The sequence below is a fragment of the Chanodichthys erythropterus genome, chromosome 20, assembly GCF_024489055.1.
Source record: "Chanodichthys erythropterus isolate Z2021 chromosome 20, ASM2448905v1, whole genome shotgun sequence".
Lineage (NCBI taxonomy): Eukaryota > Metazoa > Chordata > Actinopteri > Cypriniformes > Xenocyprididae > Chanodichthys > Chanodichthys erythropterus.
The window spans coordinates 10,821,389-10,842,115 of record NC_090240.1 but is presented as its reverse complement, the minus strand read 5'-3'; the positions used below and the strand labels follow the sequence as shown (position 1 = coordinate 10,842,115).

At 36.8% G+C, this 20,727-nt stretch overlaps 1 protein-coding gene across 4 annotated transcripts; it reads left to right on the top strand.

Annotated features, from left to right (window-relative positions):
* The first annotated feature begins 382 nt into the window (after window positions 1-382).
* Window positions 383-13,933, top strand: smim29 (small integral membrane protein 29). Of its 4 annotated transcripts, none has more exons than XM_067371144.1 (6): window positions 383-521; window positions 1,601-1,794; window positions 2,113-2,138; window positions 4,604-4,709; window positions 10,114-10,190; window positions 12,574-13,933. In XM_067371144.1, the coding sequence occupies exons 2-5, from the start codon at window positions 1,687-1,689 to the stop codon at window positions 10,180-10,182; spliced, it is 309 nt and encodes a 102-aa protein (XP_067227245.1). In that variant the 5' UTR covers window positions 383-521; window positions 1,601-1,686; the 3' UTR covers window positions 10,183-10,190; window positions 12,574-13,933. The 4 variants fall into 4 exon arrangements, with proteins under 4 accessions (XP_067227245.1, XP_067227242.1, XP_067227243.1 ...); XM_067371141.1 differs by lacking the exon at window positions 12,574-13,933 and adding an exon at window positions 10,299-12,565; XM_067371142.1 differs by lacking the exon at window positions 12,574-13,933 and adding an exon at window positions 10,299-12,565 and having other exon boundaries at window positions 421-614.
* Window positions 13,934-20,727: the final 6,794 nt, after the last annotated feature.

Sequence of the window (20,727 nt, the reverse complement as noted above, 5' to 3'; positions counted from 1 at the left end):
TTGAAGGCGTGGTTTTTCAGCTATTTTATTTAAAGATGTGTTTTGAAATGTTTTAATAAGTTGAAAATATTGTTGTAAATATATTATACAAATATAATAATAATCTAATAATTTAACTGAAAAAAAACCCATACACAACTGCAAATATACATTATTGCTCCAACCCTTAAATCTGTAAATAAAATAATTACAAAAGAATATCAAATTATATAAATAATGAATAGCATTGATTTTACCTGTATTAACCTTGATATGATATGATATGATATGATATGATATGATATGATATGATATGATATGATATGATATGATATGATATGATATAGTACAATTTCATGCAAGAGCGACATCTGCTGATCAATATCGTTCATTGACATCGACATAACTCCTCCCTCCAGCACCACCATCATCGTTTCCTTCTCATTGCAGGACTTGCTTTCCGTAAACACTGACAGTGGAGGTTTTATGTCAGACAAACTCATGACTTGTGTTATAATAACTGGATTTGGAGTCGTCTTATAGTTAAGTGACATTCATTCTGCTCTTTTGACTGAATCAGGTGGGTTTACTTTAATGCTTCGATGGTGAAGTTTGACTGGTCATGATGTTTTCACGTGAGTCAGCAGACACCAGTGTTATTACCGCTCATAATTATCAGGACATTGATGCTATCAATGTTGGTCACCATAATAATGCAATTAACGAAATGTCAACAACTGGGAGTAGATAATGTAAAAAAAAAAAAAAAATGCGTTGTTTTTTAGTCATATGCGACATAAACGCTTTGTCATTATAAAATGTGTATTAAATCAGTCTTCTGCTAGACGTTTTGTATTAAATCCAAATGTTACATTTCCCTAATAGAGAGAAGTTGTGCGTTTTGCAGATTAAATGATATTAAAAGTCTGTTGACAGTCAGTCCCTCTGCATTGTGCCATGTCAACTGCTTTATTTTGCATATACTGAGCTTTAGAAAGGGTTTTTGGACAATTCGTCCCTCGTACAGGCTACTTACGAAGGTACTATATTCTTATACTATATTTACACGATACGTTAAAGAATACCTCAAAACACATAAAAAAAATTAAAAAACTACATTATGGTAGTATTTGTACTGCCCTGAAATGCTGAATTACATACAAAATAAACAAGTCAATGTATTTCTGTATTACAGTAATGAGAAAAATGAAGATTCAACAAAAATCTTTAAAACATTCAAACATACTATGGCAAATAAATTGTCATTGGCACAATGTGTGTGTGTGTGTGTGTGTGTGTGTGTGTGTGTGTGTGTGTGTGTGTGGTGGGGGCGGGGGGGGGGGGGGGTTCTACAGCAGGCTACATTATCTTAAATTGCTAAATAAACTTTTTTCCTTGTTGGAGTGAACCTGTTTTTGCTAGATTCACCTGGCAGTAAAAAAATGTGTTGTCAAAGGGAATGTATAGACCCAATTAAAGAAACGGATCCAAGAAAAAGGAAATATGACTGATCTAGTTGATAACTTGTCTGAAATAAAATGATCAACACCCTTTAGCTCTTTTCCAGCATTCCTCCCTGTGTCCTTATCCATAAATAACTGTATTCTCTTGGATTTCCCAGTCATTACTGGGGCAGAGAGACCATGTGGGAGTCACATGCACGCAGAAGATGAGCAGTAAACAGATGACAGGAGCACAGGCCTCACTATGAACAGCACCACACAGCCTCCTCACACTATCAACGGAGATGTGGCCGTCAGCTACGTGCTGGTCCCCTTCTTCCTCATCACTGTGATTGGGATTGTCACAGCAGTGGTAGGTGGCATATAAACCTAAATCAGCACTGTTTTACTAGGTAGCATGCATTGCCTCTTCAGGGTGTTTCTAGCAGTGTTTGACTGTGTGCTATTGTGGGGGAAGAATGTGAAGTCGCATGATGGAGTAATTTGATTGAGCAGTACATCCAGAAAGACAAAAAGCCTTTATTCTATTATGAATGCGTGTACAGATGTTTGTCAGATGCATCTCTCCTTGTTTCCATGGTTGGAGTGGCCATGCAGACATTTTTAAATGGCAGAATGTGTTCCAGGTATTGTTACTAGAAAAATGCTAATGTATCTTTTTGTTTTATAGGTGATGTACATAAGGAGGAAACAGAGGTAAATAAACGCTCAGCACTCTTTGAATGACATTAAAAAAATACACTACCTTCCAAAAGTTTGGAATAATTAAGATTGCTTTTTGAAAGAACTCTCTTCTGCTAACTAAGGCTGCATTTATTTGAGCAAAATACAGTAAACAGTAATGTTGTGAAATATTATTACAATTAAAAAAAAAAAGTTGACTATTTGATTTTCTAATATGATTTTCTGCTCAATTATTATCACTTATTATTGGTGCTCAAATATTATTAATGGTTCTTATTATTATTATATTATGTTGAAAACTTATGTTTTTGAGGAAACAGTGATACATTCTTTAATGCATTTATTTTAAATATAAATCTTTTTTAACAGTATAAATACAAACCCGATTCCAAAAAAGTTGGGACACTGTACAAATTGTGAATAAAAACAGAATGCAATGATGTGAAAGTTTCAAATTTCAATATTTTATTCAGAATACTACAAAGATGACATATCAAATGTTTAAGCTGAGAAAATGTATAATTTTAAGGGAAAAATAAGTTGATTTTAAATTTCATGGCATCAGCACATCTCAAAAAAGTTGGGACAAGGCCATGTTTACCACTGTGTGGCATCCCATCTTCTTTTTAGAACAAACGTCTGGGGACTGAAGAGACAAGTTGCTCAAGTTTAGGAATAGGAATGTTGTCCCATTCTTGTCTAATACAGGCTTCTAGTTGTTCAACTGTCTTAGGTCTTCTTTGTCGCATCTTCCTCTTTATGATGCACCAAATGTTTTCTATGGGTGAAAGATCTGGACTGCAGCCTGGCCATTTCAGTACCCGGATCCTTCTTCTACGCAGCCATGATGTTGTAATTGATGCAGTATGTGGTCTGGCATTGTCATGTTGGAAAATGCAGGGTCTGAAAGAGACAACGTCTGGATGGGAGCATATGATGTTCTAGAACTTGGATATACCTTTCAGCATTGATGGTGCCTTTCCAGATGTGTAAGCTGCCCATGCCACACGCACTCATGCAACCCCATACCATCAGAGATGCAGGCTTGTGAACTGAGCGCTGATAACAAATTGGGTTGTCCTTGTCCTCTTTAGTCCGGATGACATGGCATCCCAGTTTTCCAAAAAAAACTTCCAATTTTGATTTGTCTGACCACAGAACAGTTTTCCACTTTGCCACAGTCCATTTTAAATAAGCCTTGGCCCAGAGTAAATGCCTGCGCTTCTGGATCATGTTTAGATATGGCTTCTTTTTTGACCTATAGAGTTTTAGCCCATGGTGTGATTTCCATTACAGTAGCATTCCTGTATGTGATGCAGTGCCGTCTAAGGGCCTGAAGATCACGGGAATCCAGTATGTTTTTCCGGCCTTGACCCTTACGCACAGAGATTGTTCCAGATTCTCTGAATCTTTGGATGATATTATGCACTGTAGATGATGATAACTTCAAACTCTTTGCAATTTTTCTCTGAGAAACTCCTTTCTGATATTGTTCCACTATTTTTCGCCGCAGCATTGGGGGAATTGGTGATCCTCTGCCCATCTTGACTTCTGAGAGAGACACTGCCACTCTGAGAGGCTCTTTTTATACCCAGTCATGTTGCCAATTGACCTAATAAGTTGCAAATTGGTCCTCCAGCTGTTCCTTATATGTATATTTAACTTTTCCGGCCTCTTATTGCTACCTGTCCCAACTTTTTTGGAATGTGTAGCTCACATGAAATCCAAAATGAGCCAACATGACATTTCAAAATGTCTCACTTTCAACAATTGATATGTTATCAATATTCTATTGCGAATAAAATATAAGTTTATGAGATTTGTAAATTATTGCAGTCCTTTTTTTATTCACAATTTGTACAGTGTCCCAACTTTTTTCGAATTGAGTTTGTACATTTACTCTCACCTTTGATCAATTTAATGCCTCCTTACTGATTAAAAAAAAAAAAAAAAAAAAATGTTACCCCTACACTTTTGAATGATATAGTATCACAGTTTCCACAAAAAATGTTTAAGCAGCACCATTTGAACTGTTTTCAACCTTAATCTTAATAAAAAAAGTTTCTTGAGGATCAAATAAACATATTAGAATGATTTCTGAAGGATCATGTGACACTGAAGACTGGAGAAATTCAGCTTTGGTTACTCATCTTTTGATTCTTTTTAAGTTTTGTAATAATATTTCACAACATTACTTTTTTCTTTTCTTTTCTTTTTTTATCAAATAAATGCAGCCTAGAATGTCTTCTTTCTTTTTCAAAAACATAAAAAAAATCTTAATTATTCCAAAATTTTGACCACTAGTGTAGTTCACTCAAAAATGAGTAAACCCATATGGTTTTCTTCTGTGAGACACAACAGTAGATAGTAGACATAATATCTGAGCCTCTGTTTTCAATACAAAAGGTGGATGATGAAGAAAATAAAACTGGGTCAGAATGACTTTTTCTTTGCTTGTGTGTCTGATACACGTTTAGGATTGATAGACTGCGGCATCAGCTGCTTCCAGTCTACACTTATGACCCAACTGAAGAGCTGAACGAGGCAGAACAGGAAATTCTTTGGAAAGAGGAAGACACAAAGGTAATCCATCCTGTTATGAAAAAGAAAACACTGGTGTGAACATATTCAGAAAATGTGAACATATACACTATTGATATTCATACTTTTATTCAGCAAGGAAACAAAAAATTATCATAAGTAACAGTAAAGACATTTATAATGTTATCAAATATTTCTGTTAAAAACAAATGCTGTTCTTTTGAGCTTTCTATTCATAAACGAATCATGAAAAAGAACATATCACGGTTTCGACAAAAATATGAAGCAGCACAACTGTTTTCAACATTGATAATAATCAGAACTGTTTCTTGATCAACAAATTCGCTTACACTGGCCACATAAACACTGCAGCTAAATCTGGCTGTCAGTTCACCTTTTAGTGCTTAATCTTGTTCTGTACACACACAGTTCAGTCATTTACAGGAGTGACAACCGCATTCTACAACTAAATTATCTCAACGAAACAAAAAATGCAGCATTTACAATAATTCTACACAATGAGTACAGAACTGAACTGACCAACTAGTTGTTAATGACGTAGGCTATTTTAACATGCATCAGAAATTATTTTCACTTCATGTGCAGTGCAAGAAATCACAGGGAAAGCATTACAAGCTTTGACTCGTTCATGTTGCCAGATCTTGCTAAAAAAAATGGCAAACAAGAATAAACCCAAAATAAACTGAAATGCATCCAAATACTTTATGCAGAAAATAAGACCAAAATATAACGACCCGCACCTGCTCACATTAATCACTCTGTGAACTTGGATCGCTTTATGGGCCAAGCTTAAACAACAAGCCCAAAAACAAGTGGACATGGCAACACTCTGTGAATCAGCTTTTCCAAGCATAAGCAAAACATGATGCCTCTGTCGACTGTGCTTTAGTTAAAATTGCTGAACATGACTCTTTTGTCGCTGTAATATTTCTTTGGTCAGAACAGCAGATACCAAACACGCGAGACGCAAGAATGTTGCTATGGTTACCACGGTGTCAATCTTCGCAGGTTTGTGAGTGAGTCGTGTTCCATATACACTTAAGAAACTCACGGCAAAGTTCTTTTTTTTAGTCTTCGTTTAGAAGTAAAACAAAGTTCGAAATACGCGAGTAGTGATATACTGTTATCGAACATCTGATGCCACCCACACTGCTAAGAGCAGCGTTTAGATAAATATATAAATATGTGCTGCTTGCTTTTCTCTCAGTAACAAAATAAACACAACAAAAATGAGCAAATGGCAAGAATCTTTTTTGTAAAAAGCATGAGAAAAGCATCTGATAATAACAACATGGGTATATTAGCACGAGCTCTGCAAATTAGCACTCCAGTAAAGTCACGTCACATTTATTTATATAGCACTTTATTCAATTGATTGCTTGAAAAAAGCAAGCAGTTTTACAGTTTCAAATAAGAAAAACAGTGTCAGTGCCTCATTTCATCAGAAACACAAATTCATTTTCTACTATAATGCGGCTATCCACTGTGTTCAGTGTTTTCCCCCTCGGAGATCTTACCTCGACGGACTCAACAGACGAAATGAGTCAGGGAAGAGTTCCATTTGAAAGAAGGCAGAGCATTGGCACACACCTCCTATTATGTTATCATCACGGACCAATGGTAGTACAAAGGTGTTTTGCAGGTGGAGCAAACTTTTTTTGAACTGACAAAAAGAAAAATTAAGTCACAGTTCGTTCTTCGATTTGTTTGAAGTATATCGGGGCCTTTAGAATGATAATTTAAGAGACTCACTCCCACATTTAAATGCGGTTGTCACTGCTGAAACTTTACAGTAGGTGCGTCCCAATTTGCATACTTGTTTACTGTTCTATGCCGTTTTGTAGAATAAATAGTGCGAATAGAGTGTTCTCACTGAAAATCCCAAAAAGAAAAGTGCACTTTAAATACCTGGATGATGCTCTTATTTAAATAAAAAAATTAAGTGTGGAATGTTGGACACTTCATTCACTCAACTGTCGCAGCTTTAATTTCATAGCAGAAGGGGAAGTGCATAAGTTCATAGAGTATAAGTCCATAGTGTATAGTTCGTCATTTGGGACACAACTAGTGCGTACATGGCCACTGAAGACTGGAGTAATGATGCTGAAAATTCACATTTTACAATAGATTCACATACTAGAAAACAGTTCTTTTATATTGTAAGAATATTTCACAATATTACTCTTTATACTGTATTTTTAATTAAATAAATGAGCATAAGAGCCTTTAAAAAACATTCAAAAATCTTTCCGACCCCAAACTTTTGAACAGTAGTGGTACTGGTACGGTTATGATAAAGTTAATAAAATGTTAAATGCATCTGAGATTGTGCTCAAGATTTCAAACAAAGAACTATCTAATTGCAGCAACAGTCTACCGAATACTGAATACTTAACTTGATGCACTGCCGAATTATCCCTTACAAAAACTGGCATCTAACTCTTAACTTGTCGTCAACTATAAACCAAAACAAATTTTCTCCTTCATCAAACAATAAAAACCTTTGTTTGCTTTGGATAACTATTAAGTGAAAATGGGAAAATGTTTAATAAGTGACCCAGTCATAGAGAAAGCTCCTATAAACATTAACATTTACAACCACTTCCGTTTTTTTTTTTGTTGTTGTTGTTGTTGTTTTTTTCATGTGAACAGCATGCTACGGAGCCCTGGACATGACATGCAGGAAAAAAATAGTAGGCTAAATCATGCAATCTATTTCTGGAACAAATTAGTAAATCTAATTTGGAAATGAATTAGTAAATTGTGAGCACGATTTATTTTATTTTTTTCTTATATGTCATGTGCAGGGCTCCGCAGCATACATTTATGAACAGTAAGACATATCTGGAATTCAATTAAAAATGTTGTTTTAAATAAATGTATCTGATATCTGGTCACCTGGCCTAAATCTTAAAACCCGTGTTCAGATTCTCCTCTCAATTCAAGTGTTATCACCTTTGTTACATAACAGATAGCTTTAGTAAAATTTCTGAATCCATTAAACAGAATTAAACTGATTAATAATATGTTTAATTCCGTATTTATTTAGTTACTTTTAGAAATGTAGAAAGTATTTTGCACCTGCATTGCAAATGACAATGCAGTATTTTACAGCAAGTTGTTTAGCAACAGAAAACAAATGGTAAACTAAACCAAGCTTACATCATTAAATATTTATGTGCTGTTTAAGTGTCTGAGGGAAACTGTAAAACATTTTCAATTGTAAACATTTAAACATTCTACCCAGTGTGATGGTGTTTTACAATTTTCATGCAAAAAAAAAAAAAAAATATATATATATATATATATATATATATATATATATTATATAGTTAAATAAACTATAAATAATAAACCAGCTTCATATCGGATTCAGAGTGATCAAAGGCTTAGGGCGTTAGTAGTGGGTACTCGTGCAACATAAGAAATGATGTACTGAGTGAACGAGACAGAGGGACGCTAGTGAGGGAAGGGTGTAAAAAACTGGATTTAAAGGTGCCCTAGGATCAAAAATTGAATTTACCTTGGCATAGTTGAATAACAAGAGTTCAGTACATGGACATGACATACAGTGAGTCTCAAACACCATTGTTTCCTCCTTCTTGTATAAATCTCATTTGTTTAAAAGACCTCAGAAGAACAGGCGAATCTCAACATAACACCGACTGTTACGTAATAGTCGGGATCATTAATATGTACGCCCCAATATTTGCATATGCCAGCCCATGTTCAAGGCATTACACAAGAGCAGACAGTATTAACGTCTGGATCTGTGCACAGCAGAATCATCAGACGAGGTAAGCAAGCAAGAACAATAGCGAAAAATAGCAGATGGAGCAATAATAACTGACATGATCCATGATAACATGATATTTTTAATGATATTTGTAAACTGTCTTTCTAAATGTTTCGTTAGCATGTTGCTAATGTACTGTTAAAGTTACCATCGTTTATTACTGTATTCACAGAGACAAGAGCCGTTGTTATTTTCATTATTAAACACTTGCAGTCTGTATAATGCATAAACACATCCTCATTCTTTATAAATCTCTCCAACAGTGTGTAATGTTAGCTTTAGCCACGGAGCACAGCCTCAAACTCGTTCAGAATCAAATGTAGACATTCAAATAAATACTGTACTCACATGATCCAAAGCATGCATGCAGCATGCATGACGAACATCTTGTAAAGATCTATTTGAGGGTTATATTAGCTGTGTAAACTTTGTTTATGCACTGTATTATAGTCAAGAATTCAGGGGGGCAGGGAGCACAAGATTTAAAGGGGCTGCAGCCTGAATCGGTGCATAGTTAATGATGCCCCAAAATAGGCAGTTAAAAAAAATAATTTAAAAGAATCTATGGGGTATTTTGAGCTGAAACTTCACAGACACATTCAGGGGACACCTTAGACTTATATTACATCTTGTGAAAGAACATTCTAGGGCACCATTAAATGCAGCCACAGTGTCTAAACGGTTCAATAAAGGATTCTGTCTCTCTAAGCCCCTCCTTTCCGAGAGCCTACTGTACTCCGATTGGTCAGATGGCCTAGTCTGTTGTGATCAGTGTTGGGAAAATTACTCAAAAAAAGTAATCCACTACAAATTACAAATTGCTACATTAAAATTGTATTACTGCATGTAAAAAGTAATCAGATTACTAACACATTCCTCTAACATTCTTTGATGAGTGCATACTCATCAAATGACGATCAAACATGATTTCTTTTAGAAATGCATTTTACCTAATATTTTTTTTATTATAACACAAGTAACATAATTTTATTGACATCAGTAACTGTAATCAAATTACATAAATTTAAAATGTAATGCATTACATTACTGCGTTATCAGGAAAAGTAATTAGAATACAGTAACCTTTACTTTGTAATGTGTTATACTCAACTCTGGTTATGATTGGTCTATTCTGCTCTGATTGGTCAGATGGACAGTCTGTTGTGATTGGTCAAATGACAGAGTGTGTCAGAATCGAAAAGCCTATTACCATATCTGATTTTCAGCTGTTCCTCAGCATGATACACAGTAATATGAACAGTAACATTGGCGTTGATTTTATTGTATCAATTCCAGCACGAGTCCTCACCCTTTTGAAGTGCATCAAAGTGGATTTGCTTTGACAGTGCAGAAAACAGTGTCTTCTCGACATCAACATGAACTAAACTCTTCCAGTCTCTGCTACAACTACAGTGTTTGTGGGCAGGGCAAAGTATACATTTTCTGGCAGCCAATGAAGACCATATGTGGGTGGGCATATGTAAATTTGTTACAAACCTACGTAGGTTCGAGCAGGAAGTGAGACTGGAATTACTGATGACTCCTTTTGCAGGCATTTCAGAATCACTTTTTTCTTTTGGTCTCATGCTGTATTTTTTATTTTATTTTATTTTTTTTCTGTATTTCCAGGTGGTCCAGGGTTGGATGAGGACCTATCAACAGCGCAGACCCTTGCTTTCAAGGGATCCTGATGCATGAAAATAAAGGTTTGCCAAAAAAAATAAAAAATACTTTACATTTTGGTGATTCTACACACAATCTGTGAACATGGTCAATAGTCACTTCATATGTTGCCTCATCATCCTGTATTGCAGATTCACAAGATGGACAATTTTGAGCAATAAGCTACTGATTTTTTCCCTGGCAGTTTGAAACGATGAGCCTAGAAGAGCTATAGTGAAATGAGAAATGACTCAAGCGTTGGGATCATACTTGTTCATCTCAGGTCTCCTCTTGCAAATATATTCCATTTAAAGTGCAGCGTTGCTGTCTGAATAATAAGACTCAAGAAGGATGTTAATTTGCCACTGTTACAATTTATTTATTTATTTTAGTTTTATGTATATTACTGAGGTTCTGTGCTATTAAATCCTTGTGAGAGCTGTTCATTTTACTGAGTATGCATGAATGTGATTGCTCACTGTGAGTAAACCAAGACCAAACAAGGTCATCATGCTAAACCATCACAACACTCAAGAAACTGTTTTTTATTCTCCAAGAAAACTAGTTTGTCAAGAGAATTGCCCTGTTCAAAGCATGTTGCCGCCATTTGTTTCATTATGCTGGACACACTCATGCTCAGGCCAATTCATGAGAACACCTGCGTTAGATTTGAACTAACCAGAATGTAAGAGTGCTAAATTAAATAGTTAAAGACAGACCCCGAAATAAACATTGTCATCATTTACTCACCTTCATGTTGTTCTAAACCTGTATCTATTTCTTTCTACTGTGGACTACAAGAGAAGATATTTTGAAGAATGTTGGAGTCCAAACAACATTAGACCCAAATAAATTTCATTGTATGGACAAAAAATAAATAAATAATGGAACTTTTTTTTTTTTGTCATAATTCTGTAAAACCACTCTTGTAACGTGGACAAAAGCAGTGAAGACATTTTCAAAATGGGTTAATTCCATTAATTGGTTGAGAAAGAAAATTGAGTATAAGAGTTTTTGCTTTTGCTAATCAGAAGCAGAACCAAAAGACATTCTCATTCTAGAGAGCATTTTATTGGACAACAAATGTGAATATACCCGTGAGTGCAAGATGAGTCATCAATATTTTTGCTGGAAAAATGTATACATAATTGCATAACTTAGCAAAAATATATTTGCTGAAATATATTGGCTGCTTGTTTCTTTAGTCAACTTTTGGAAATACACTTGTATAGAGATGACCTCAAAGCTAAAAGACATGTAATCACAAATTTTGTTTTATGTGTTCTTTGTCTCGGTGTACAGTCATAAAAACTGATTGTTAAATGTGAGGTTTTGTGCAATGTGAACAGTGCAAGAAGAGAGCGAGTGATTGTGGGTGTGGTTTTTATTTATTTATTTATTTTGAGTTTTGAAGTTCCACTGAAATTAACTGATGTTATCAAGGAGTTTACAGTCTGGTGCTTGGTTGTTAAATATCATATGGTTCTATCAAATAATTTGGTAACACTTTATTTTACAGTGTCATTGTTACACAGGTTACATGTAGTTACTGTAGTAATAACTATAAATTATGCATAATTACATGCAATTAATCCTAAATCAAACCCTCATCCTAACCCTATAGTCAGTACATGCAGTTAATTATTATTACGCTGTACTTCAATGTATAATTACACTGTAACATGGACACCTTAAAAGTGTAACCAATTGTTCTTCCATTAATCAATTCTTATATTGTGAGACATTTGGTCATTGTCAGCATATAATGTAACCCCAGGTTATGTGATGTTCTTCATGAGCAACAGAACAAACTCAGAGCAGCAGAGAGAAAATGATGCAAATCAAAAAGACCCATCTAACCTGATTATGTATCAGTCTCTGCTCTCATCCTTTACTGTTGAAGTCCATGCTGCAAAATCTTCATATTTCCACAACAATCAACAGCACTTCAAACACATGCAAACTTTTCAGAACATTAAACTTTGTCATTTGTCCTACACCACCTCCCACCACCTCTTTAAGTGCTGATGATTTTGCAAATTTCTTAACTGACAAAACTACATCAACAGTCAGTCAGTGGCTCAGACGAACCACATCTACAGCCAGAAATCTTCTCTCTTCCTTCTCTCCCCTCACTGAGGCAGAAGTATCTAAACTATCTAAACTCCTCTCCATTCATCCTACTACCTGCCCTCTAGATCCCATCTCCTCACACCTTCTACCAGCCATTGCTCCTACACTTTTACCAGCACTCACACATCAACAACACATATATCCGCACTGGCATATTCCCTACAGCATTCAAGCAGGCTCAGGTAACCCCACTACTTAAAAAACCCACAATATGCCACTTGTAGATAGTTACAGACCTGTCTGATAACACTTGAATGTGTTGTTTTCAACCAGGTATCATCTTTCCTTTCACAGAATATCCAGCTGGACGTTAGCCAATCTGGTTTCAAGAATGATCATTCAAACGATACTGCGTTACTGTTTTGTCACTGAAGCCCTGCGGATTGCAAAAGCTGATTCCAAATCATCAGTTCTCATTCTGCTGGATCTATCTGCCTTCGACACTGTATCATGAGATCCTTCTGTCCACCCTCTCATCACTGGGCATCATCGGAACTCCACTTCACTGGTTTGAATCTTATCTCACAGGTCTTTCAGGGTTGCCTGGAGGGGGGATGTATCCAATGCACATCAACTGATAATGGGGGTTCCTCAGGGTTCAATTCTTTGACCCCTCCTCTCTTCCATATACACTACATCACTGGGGACCATCATACAGACACATGGTTTCTCATACCATTGCTATGCTGATGACACCCAGATCTAGCTTTCATTTCAACCACATGATCCAACAGTAGCTGCACGAATCTCAAGCTGTCTGGCAGACATCTTGGCATGGATGAAAGAACATCACCTGCAGCTCAACCTGGCACCACTGATCTTCTTGTCCTCCCTGCCAATCTGACTCTACAGCGTGTTTTCACCATCCAGCTAGGTTCATCATCAATTTCCCAATCTAGGTTGGTCAGAAAAATTGGAATAATCTTGACCAGCTGACCTTCAGAGATCACATTGCAAAGACAGCTCAGTCATGCAGGTTTGCACTACGCAACATCAGGGAGATCAGGCCTTTCCTAACTCAGCAAGCAACACAACTTCTCATCCAATCCCTGGTCATTTCTAGGCTTGATTACTGAAATGCTCTTCTGACTGGACTTCCATCATGTGCAATCAAACCTCTTCAAATGATACAGAATGCTGCTGCACATATTTTCTTCAAAGGGCCCACGTCACACCTCTCTTCATCTCTCTGCACTGGCTGCCACATGCTGCTCGCATCAAGTTCAAGGCATTGATGCTTGCTTACAGATCTACCACAGGCTCAGCACCCTCCTACTTCCACTCACTCTTACGAGTCTACATCCCTACCAGAAGCCTGTGATTGGTAAGTGAGCAACGGCTCGTGGTACCATCACAGAGAGGCACAAAATCACTCTCCAAAACATTTTTTGTTCACTGTTCCTCACTGGTGGAATTCAAAAGACAGCAGAAAACTCCTCTTCTATTCCAGTTTGTGCTACTCTAAGCAATGATTGAAGCTTTGTATTATGAGCACTTCTTGTGTTTATTTGCCTCTTTATGTTGAATCGCTTGCTGTATTCCTCATTTGTAAGTCGCTTTGGATAAAAGCATCTGCAAAATGAATAAATGTAAATATAGAATCTGTTCTGTGTCTTCTGAAATCCAGCACCTAGTGACTCATGAAAGGAGGATTGTTCTAAAACCAAGTTGGTTGACTGTATGGAAAGCCGAGTTGAAGTCAAGGAAAAGTTTGCAGGAATAGTTGTGAAGTGATTTCTGGTTTGTCCAGGTTTACCACATTTTAACAGACCTGCTTGGCAAACTGCAGGCTGTTCATATCAGGCAGCAAAACAATCAAATGTTTTCACAATATCAGATGTGAGTGCTGTCAGCTCCTTCAATTTGCCATGTGCCTCATGAATTAACACATGCAACCATTCTATCTTTGAATAGGATTCCCACTGCTTATAGGTCTTCAGTCCTGCTGTGATTTCCCGAAGAGCTTGATAAGCTGGTTCAGATGTGTATGATTAGGGTTGGAGCTGAACCTTTGCAGGACAGTGGGCCTCCAGGAGCAGGGCTGATGACCTAGGGCTTATAATCAAAAAAGTTCAAACCAATTACTGGAATATTAATCATTCTATGCTCATTTATAGAGCACTTTAAAACAACCGAAGAAGACCAAAGTGCTGTACAGAATAATATATAAACATAAAATACCCAACTCATACACGACATAGAATACAAATAAAACAAGTGTCAAAATCAACAGTCAAAGTCCAAAGAGAAAAAGTGGGTTTTAAGAAGCTACTTAAAAGAAGACAATGAAGAGGCCTGTCTAATGGACAGAGGCAGAGAATTCCACAGTTTAGGAGCTGCCACAGCAAAGGCACGGTTCCCTCTGAGCCTACGTTTTGTTTTGGGCACATTCAGGAGCAGTTGATCAGCTGGCCTGAGAGAACGGGTGGGTGTATAAGGGTGTAACAGAGTGGGGCAAGAACATTTAAAGATTTAAAAACAAATAAGATAATTTTAAAATGTATCCTGAAATGGATGGGCAGCAAGTGAAGGGTAAAAAATAGGGGAACTTTGCTCGTATTTGCATGTTCCAGTTAACAGACGTGCTGCAGCGTTTTGAACCATCTACAGACGAGCAACAGAAGACCTACTAACCCCCACATACAGTGCGTTACAGTAATCCAGCCGAGTGGTGACAAAGGCGTGGATTACCGTCTCAAAGTGTTTGCCTCGAAAGAAATGGCTTTATTTTGGCCAGCTGCCTCAATTGAAAAAAGCTATTTAATGACTGCCCTGATCTGACTGTCAAGCTTAAGGCCAGCGTCGATTTTAACCCCTAGGTTAGTAATGGTTGTTTGTTGTACTGGGCCAAGGCCCCCAAATCAACAGAAGGGGTCCCAATGGTGCCACCAAAAACCATCACCAACCGTCTTTTTTACATTAAAACTTAAAAAGTTAAGAGACATCCAGGCCTGTATATTGTCAAGACAATTGATTAATGGTTTGTCAGTGTTGTTCTTTTTTAAGAGGCACATAAATCTGGCTATCGTCTGTGTAAAAATGGAAAGACATGCCATGATTCCTGATTGAACCTAGCGGGAGCAAATACAGAGAGAAGAGAAGAGGGCCTAAAACTGAGCCCTGTGGAACCCCACAAGAGAGAGGAGCAGAGGAGGACTCCACAGCTGACACAGAAAGTCCGACCTTCCAAGTAGGACCTAAACCATTCGAGCGATATGTCGTGATGCCCACCCACTGCTCCAAACGTGAGATCAGGATTTCATGGTCAACATGAAATTTAAAGTGTTTTAATTTAAAGCTGGTGTACTTGCACATTCAATTTGTACTGGATGTATTTTTGTTGAACTTCTATTAACTTACATATGCTTTAATTCTTTCATCTAAAGGGTTGTGTGCACTGCCAGCATGAAAGCATGTTTCACTTTCAAATAGTTGGCCAGGTTTTGAAGCAAAATAATTTAACTTTATTCAAATGAACAGTGACAAATTTGGAGTCATCAGTGGGAGATGGTAATTTATAGTTGCAAAATGCTGTTGAGTCTGAACACTTAGCAGCAAACAACAGTAAGCGTGAACACATTTTACATAATTTTCTTCATCCTACAAGGCACAATTCTTCATTTAAAAAGAAAAAAGGCAGTAACATGTTTGATATGTATATGGACCCTTAATCGTGTTCAGATTTACATTGTGTACCAGCAAATATTATTTTGCATTTTTATTTGTTGTAACAGCAATGTAGCAACTCATAATGTAATAACTACACATAATGTAAAAACTGCACATAATGTAATAAGTATTACATTATTGTTGTAATAAAATGTCCATAATGTAATAATTTTCTCAAAATGTAATAAAATCTTGAGCTCATAATGTAATAACAATTTGAAGACTTCAGATGCAAAAGCCTCTAAGTGCCTTCTGAAATTTTCTTCTAACCTAAGCATTTTTATCAAGCTTGTATGTTTAGTTTTAGTAATTCCACTTTAATGAATTAATAGGTCCTTTTCATTGCCATTAAAGTGAGATAACTGAAAATAAACATACAAGCTTGATAAAAATGCTCATTTTAGAAGAAAATTTCAGACGGCACTCTGAAGTCTTCATTTTTACATTATGAGAAATGTATTCAATTTCAAACTCCCCAAGCGGCGCACACGCACCCGGCAATCCACGTGATGTAAAGGAAAATGTGATTTGTCAGACCAGGCCACCTTCTTCCATTGCTCCGTGGTCCAGTTCTAATGCTCACTGTTGGTGGTTTTTGGCGTTGGACAGGGGTCACCATTGCGTATGGGTCAGCTATGCAGCCCCATATGCAACAAACGGCGATGCACTGTGTATTCTGACACCTTTCTATCAGAACCAGCATTGACTTCTTGAGCAATTTGAGTAGCTTGTCTGTTGGATCAGACCACACGTGGCAGCCTTCACTCCCCACATGCATCAGGTGCATAAGCCTTGTTGCCGGTTCACCACTGTTCCTTCCTTACACCACTTTTGATAGATACTGACCACTGCAGACCGTGAACACCCCACAAGAGCTGCAGTTTGAAGATGCTCTGACCCAGTCGTCTAGCCATCACAATTTGGGCCTTGTCAAACTCACTCAAATCCTTACGCTTGCCCATTTTTCCTGCTTCTAATGCATCAACTTTGAGGACAAAATGTTCACTTGCTAGCTAATATATCCCACCCACTAACAGGTCCTGTGATGAAGAGATAATCAGTGTTATTCACTTCACCTGTCTAAAATGAAGACAAAAGTAAAGACAAAAAAAAAAAAAAAAAAAAGACAGTAAAGACAGAAGGTCACATTTTATTATTGACTGTTTCAACACAAAATGTTTGACCAACTAAGAAGTACAGCACTATTAGAGTTTTATCCCTCTGCCTAATGTGAGAATAAGTATTGGGACAATTTAACTTTAAATTAATTTTCAACCATTTTCAATGGTTGCTTGTTTTGGGGAGTTTCTGCCTTTAGTCTCCTCTTCAGCTGGTGAAATGCTTGTTCAATAGGATTTAAATCTGGAGATTGACTTGGAATGTCCAGTTTGGAATGTCCTGAAAAAGATAGATACCACTGGCAAGCTTCAGCAACTGACAATGACCAGGGGTGCGTTACCCGAACAACGATGTAACTCGCTGCTGAACTACCATAGTACGATGCATCGTTGAACAAATCGTAAACCTGTCGTTTAAATGAATCTGTTTGAGATCAAATTAATGCTAGAATTTCTGCTATAAATTATGGACATGGCATTAAAAGACTAATTCTCATTTTCCTCAGTTATTTTGCTTTATTTCCAGATTAAATCAAATGCTTGTTCTGACGTACTAGAGCACGTACGCACATGCGCACATACTTTAAATCTCTTGACAAGCTAAAATATATAAATGACACTTGTATATATTCGAAATAAAAGATATCCATTGTACTTAATGTCAGCTTGCTTAATTTGCTCAAGATAACGATTTATTAAGTTCACATATCATAAAAACCAGGAAACTATGCTTCTAATCACAGCTCGAGAGCTGTCGTTCCAACCACACAAGTTTGCGATGTAGTTTGCGAATGTTCGTTTGAACTATGGCTTCTGGAAACACCAAATCGTTGAACTACGTAAGTAACGACGGAACTTACGATGTTAGTTGGCTGACAATGCTTTTGGGAAACCCACCCCTGGTCAGCTGAGAAATAGATTGATGATAGACAAATGTCAAGGGCTATTAAAAAAAAAAAAAAAAAAAAATCTAAAATGACTGTCAGAAAAATCACCGGCAACCTCCAGAAAGCTGGGGTGATGGTCTCACAATCTGCTGTTTGCAGGAGACTTCACCAACAGAATTACAGAGGCTACACAGCAAGATAAACATCTGATCAGTACCAAAAAAAGGAAAGCCTATTTGAATTTGCAAAAACACACAGAGATGAGCCAATAGAGTTTTAGAACAGAATTTTATGGACAGATGAGACAAAGTTTAACCTTTATCAAAATGGAAAAGCAAAAGTGTGGAGAAAACAAGAAACTGCAAATGATCCAAAGCATACAACCTCATCTGGAAAGCATGGTGGAGGTGTCATGTCATGGGCATGCATGTCTGCCTCGGGAACAGGCTCACTCATCTTTATTGATGACTTTTTCAATGATGGCAGCAGAAGAATGAATTCAGAAGTGTACAAAAGAATCTTGCCTACCAGTGTAGAGAAGAAAATGCCACCAGACTCACTGGGAAGTGCTTTATATGGCAACAGGACAATGACCCAAAACACTAGTAGGCTACTGCCAACTCAATCAAGATTATCATGGTAAAGAAATTTTGGGGTCTTAGATTGACCAAGTCAGTCTCCAGATCATATTGAACAAGCATTTCACCATATGAAGAGGAGAATAAAGGCAGAAACTCCCCAAAACAAGCAACAGTTGAAAATGGCTGTAGTAAAGGCCTGGAAAAGCATTTTAAAGTGTGAAACATCACGTGAGGTCTATGGGTCACAGACTCGCTCCTGTGACTGCTTGCGAGGGATTTACAATTAAATATTATCTTTTACACTTTTAAAATTACTTCAAGTTAAACTGTCCCAGTGCTCACATTAGGCAGAGGGATGAAACTCTAAAAGTGCTTAGTTGGTAAAACATTTTGTGTTCAATAATAAAATGTGACATTCTGTACTTCTGCCTCATATTAATCTTTTAATCATTTATAGCTGTCTTGACACTACAGCTAACAATTTTTACAACAAAGCAATTTTGTCTTATGTCTTATGGAGAGCACTTGCATATAATATATATATATATATATATATATATATATATATATATATATATATATATATATATATATATATATATATATATAATGCACTGAAAAAAGTCTAACATTGCTGTTGTTCGTTTAATGTGCATTTTCTCGTTGAAATAGCTTAAAATTATTATTTTTTTCATTTAAAGTAAACATTTTAGTTTATATTTATGGTTGAATCCATTTTTTTTTTTATATTGACACAATATAAATTGGCAGCGGGACATTAAACTGAATTTATTAATTTGATCAGAGCATTTTTATTAGATTAAGCATGATTTGCACATGCGCATTGTTGAGTTGGAGATCCCGCCGCTGTCTGATTCAAAAAAAAAAAAATAACCGTCCGTCAGAGTTGAACTGTCTGTGAAGAACACAACACACACAATCTGTTGAGCGGCGGCCGCGATGGTGCACTTCAACAGACTTCGGACCCCTCCAGCCAGGCTGCGACACAGAACTACGAGCAACATTGATACTGGGCAGCGTTTCCCAAAAGCATCGTAATCTTAAGTTGATCATAGCTCCATTGAAACCAATGGAGCTACGATCAACTTAGGCTTACGATGCTTTTGGGAAACGCTACCCTGGTAAGTTAAACTTTGTCTACCGTTAACGTTTTTTCCCAAGTAGGCCTATAACGTTACCTGACTGGCCTTGACTCTGGCCGTAATTTCAGCGCTCACGCTTGATAGCATGTAACGTAAATTATAAGATAGCACTAGAAACGTAAGCATTCTTCATTCAAACTAACGTTATAACATTAAGTTACTCACGACCAGAGGGCGGCTAACGTAACAGATCGCTAGTTAACTGGCTAATAAATGCAAACTATTATTTCTAAATGCATTTTGTGGGGGCATTGACGTTAGTTAACGTTACAGCTAATGTTAATTCAAATGCATTTGTTCTGCTGAGTGTTTTTAATAGTTAACAGTGGCACGAAGACCCTACAAAATGTTTATTTGTCGAGATTACTGTCTTTTAAGAGCTCTGCGGGCTCTGTTTTAAAGCTAGCTAGTGAAGATATCAGAGTCTCTGACAGGGTTGCCAACTCTCACGCATTTGGCGTGAGACACACGCTTTCAGGCCCTCTCACGCCAAATTGCCAAACCCGTTTTTTATATGAAACAAAGTATAAGCTTTTACAGTTTTTTTTTTAAGTTTTAATACGAAATTCAAACAATAAATACCAATTTGGCGCTCTTAATGTTGAAAAACAGAGTTGCGACATGCTTTCATCTCGCGGCGACGCGCGCGGTCACGTGGTTCATTTTAGCTCTGTCTGAATAGTTCTAAACAAGCCAGCTCTGTCAATACATTTGAATAGACAACAGCTTCACTATACAGGTATTTGCAGCATTTTTTGGTAAACGGCATAGTGCAGCATAGTGTGCATTGATTATTACGTCAACCACATTTACAGTATAATTGTATTATGGAGAGTAATTGAGATGCAACATTGTTAACATTAATGTTTTTCTTGTATTTAACCCTCAGGTATTCCTTACTAATTGGTCACACTCATACTCATTGGTGGTCAAATGTGACCATACTATCTATTTTTCAATAAATGTCCCCTAATTAAAAACAATCAATTAAAAACAGTTCCCTTGGAGACAAAGTTCTTGGCGCAGGTTT

Bases quoted from the DNA above. Each gene is read 5' to 3' on its own strand.
- smim29 (XM_067371144.1), top strand. From the start codon at position 1,687: ATGAACAGCACCACACAGCCTCCTCACACTATCAACGGAGATGTGGCC. The intron at 1,795-2,112 runs GTAGGTGGCATA...TTTGTTTTATAG, and splicing joins TTGGGATTGTCACAGCAGTG to GTGATGTACATAAGGAGGAA. The intron at 2,139-4,603 runs GTAAATAAACGC...ATACACGTTTAG, and splicing joins TACATAAGGAGGAAACAGAG to GATTGATAGACTGCGGCATC.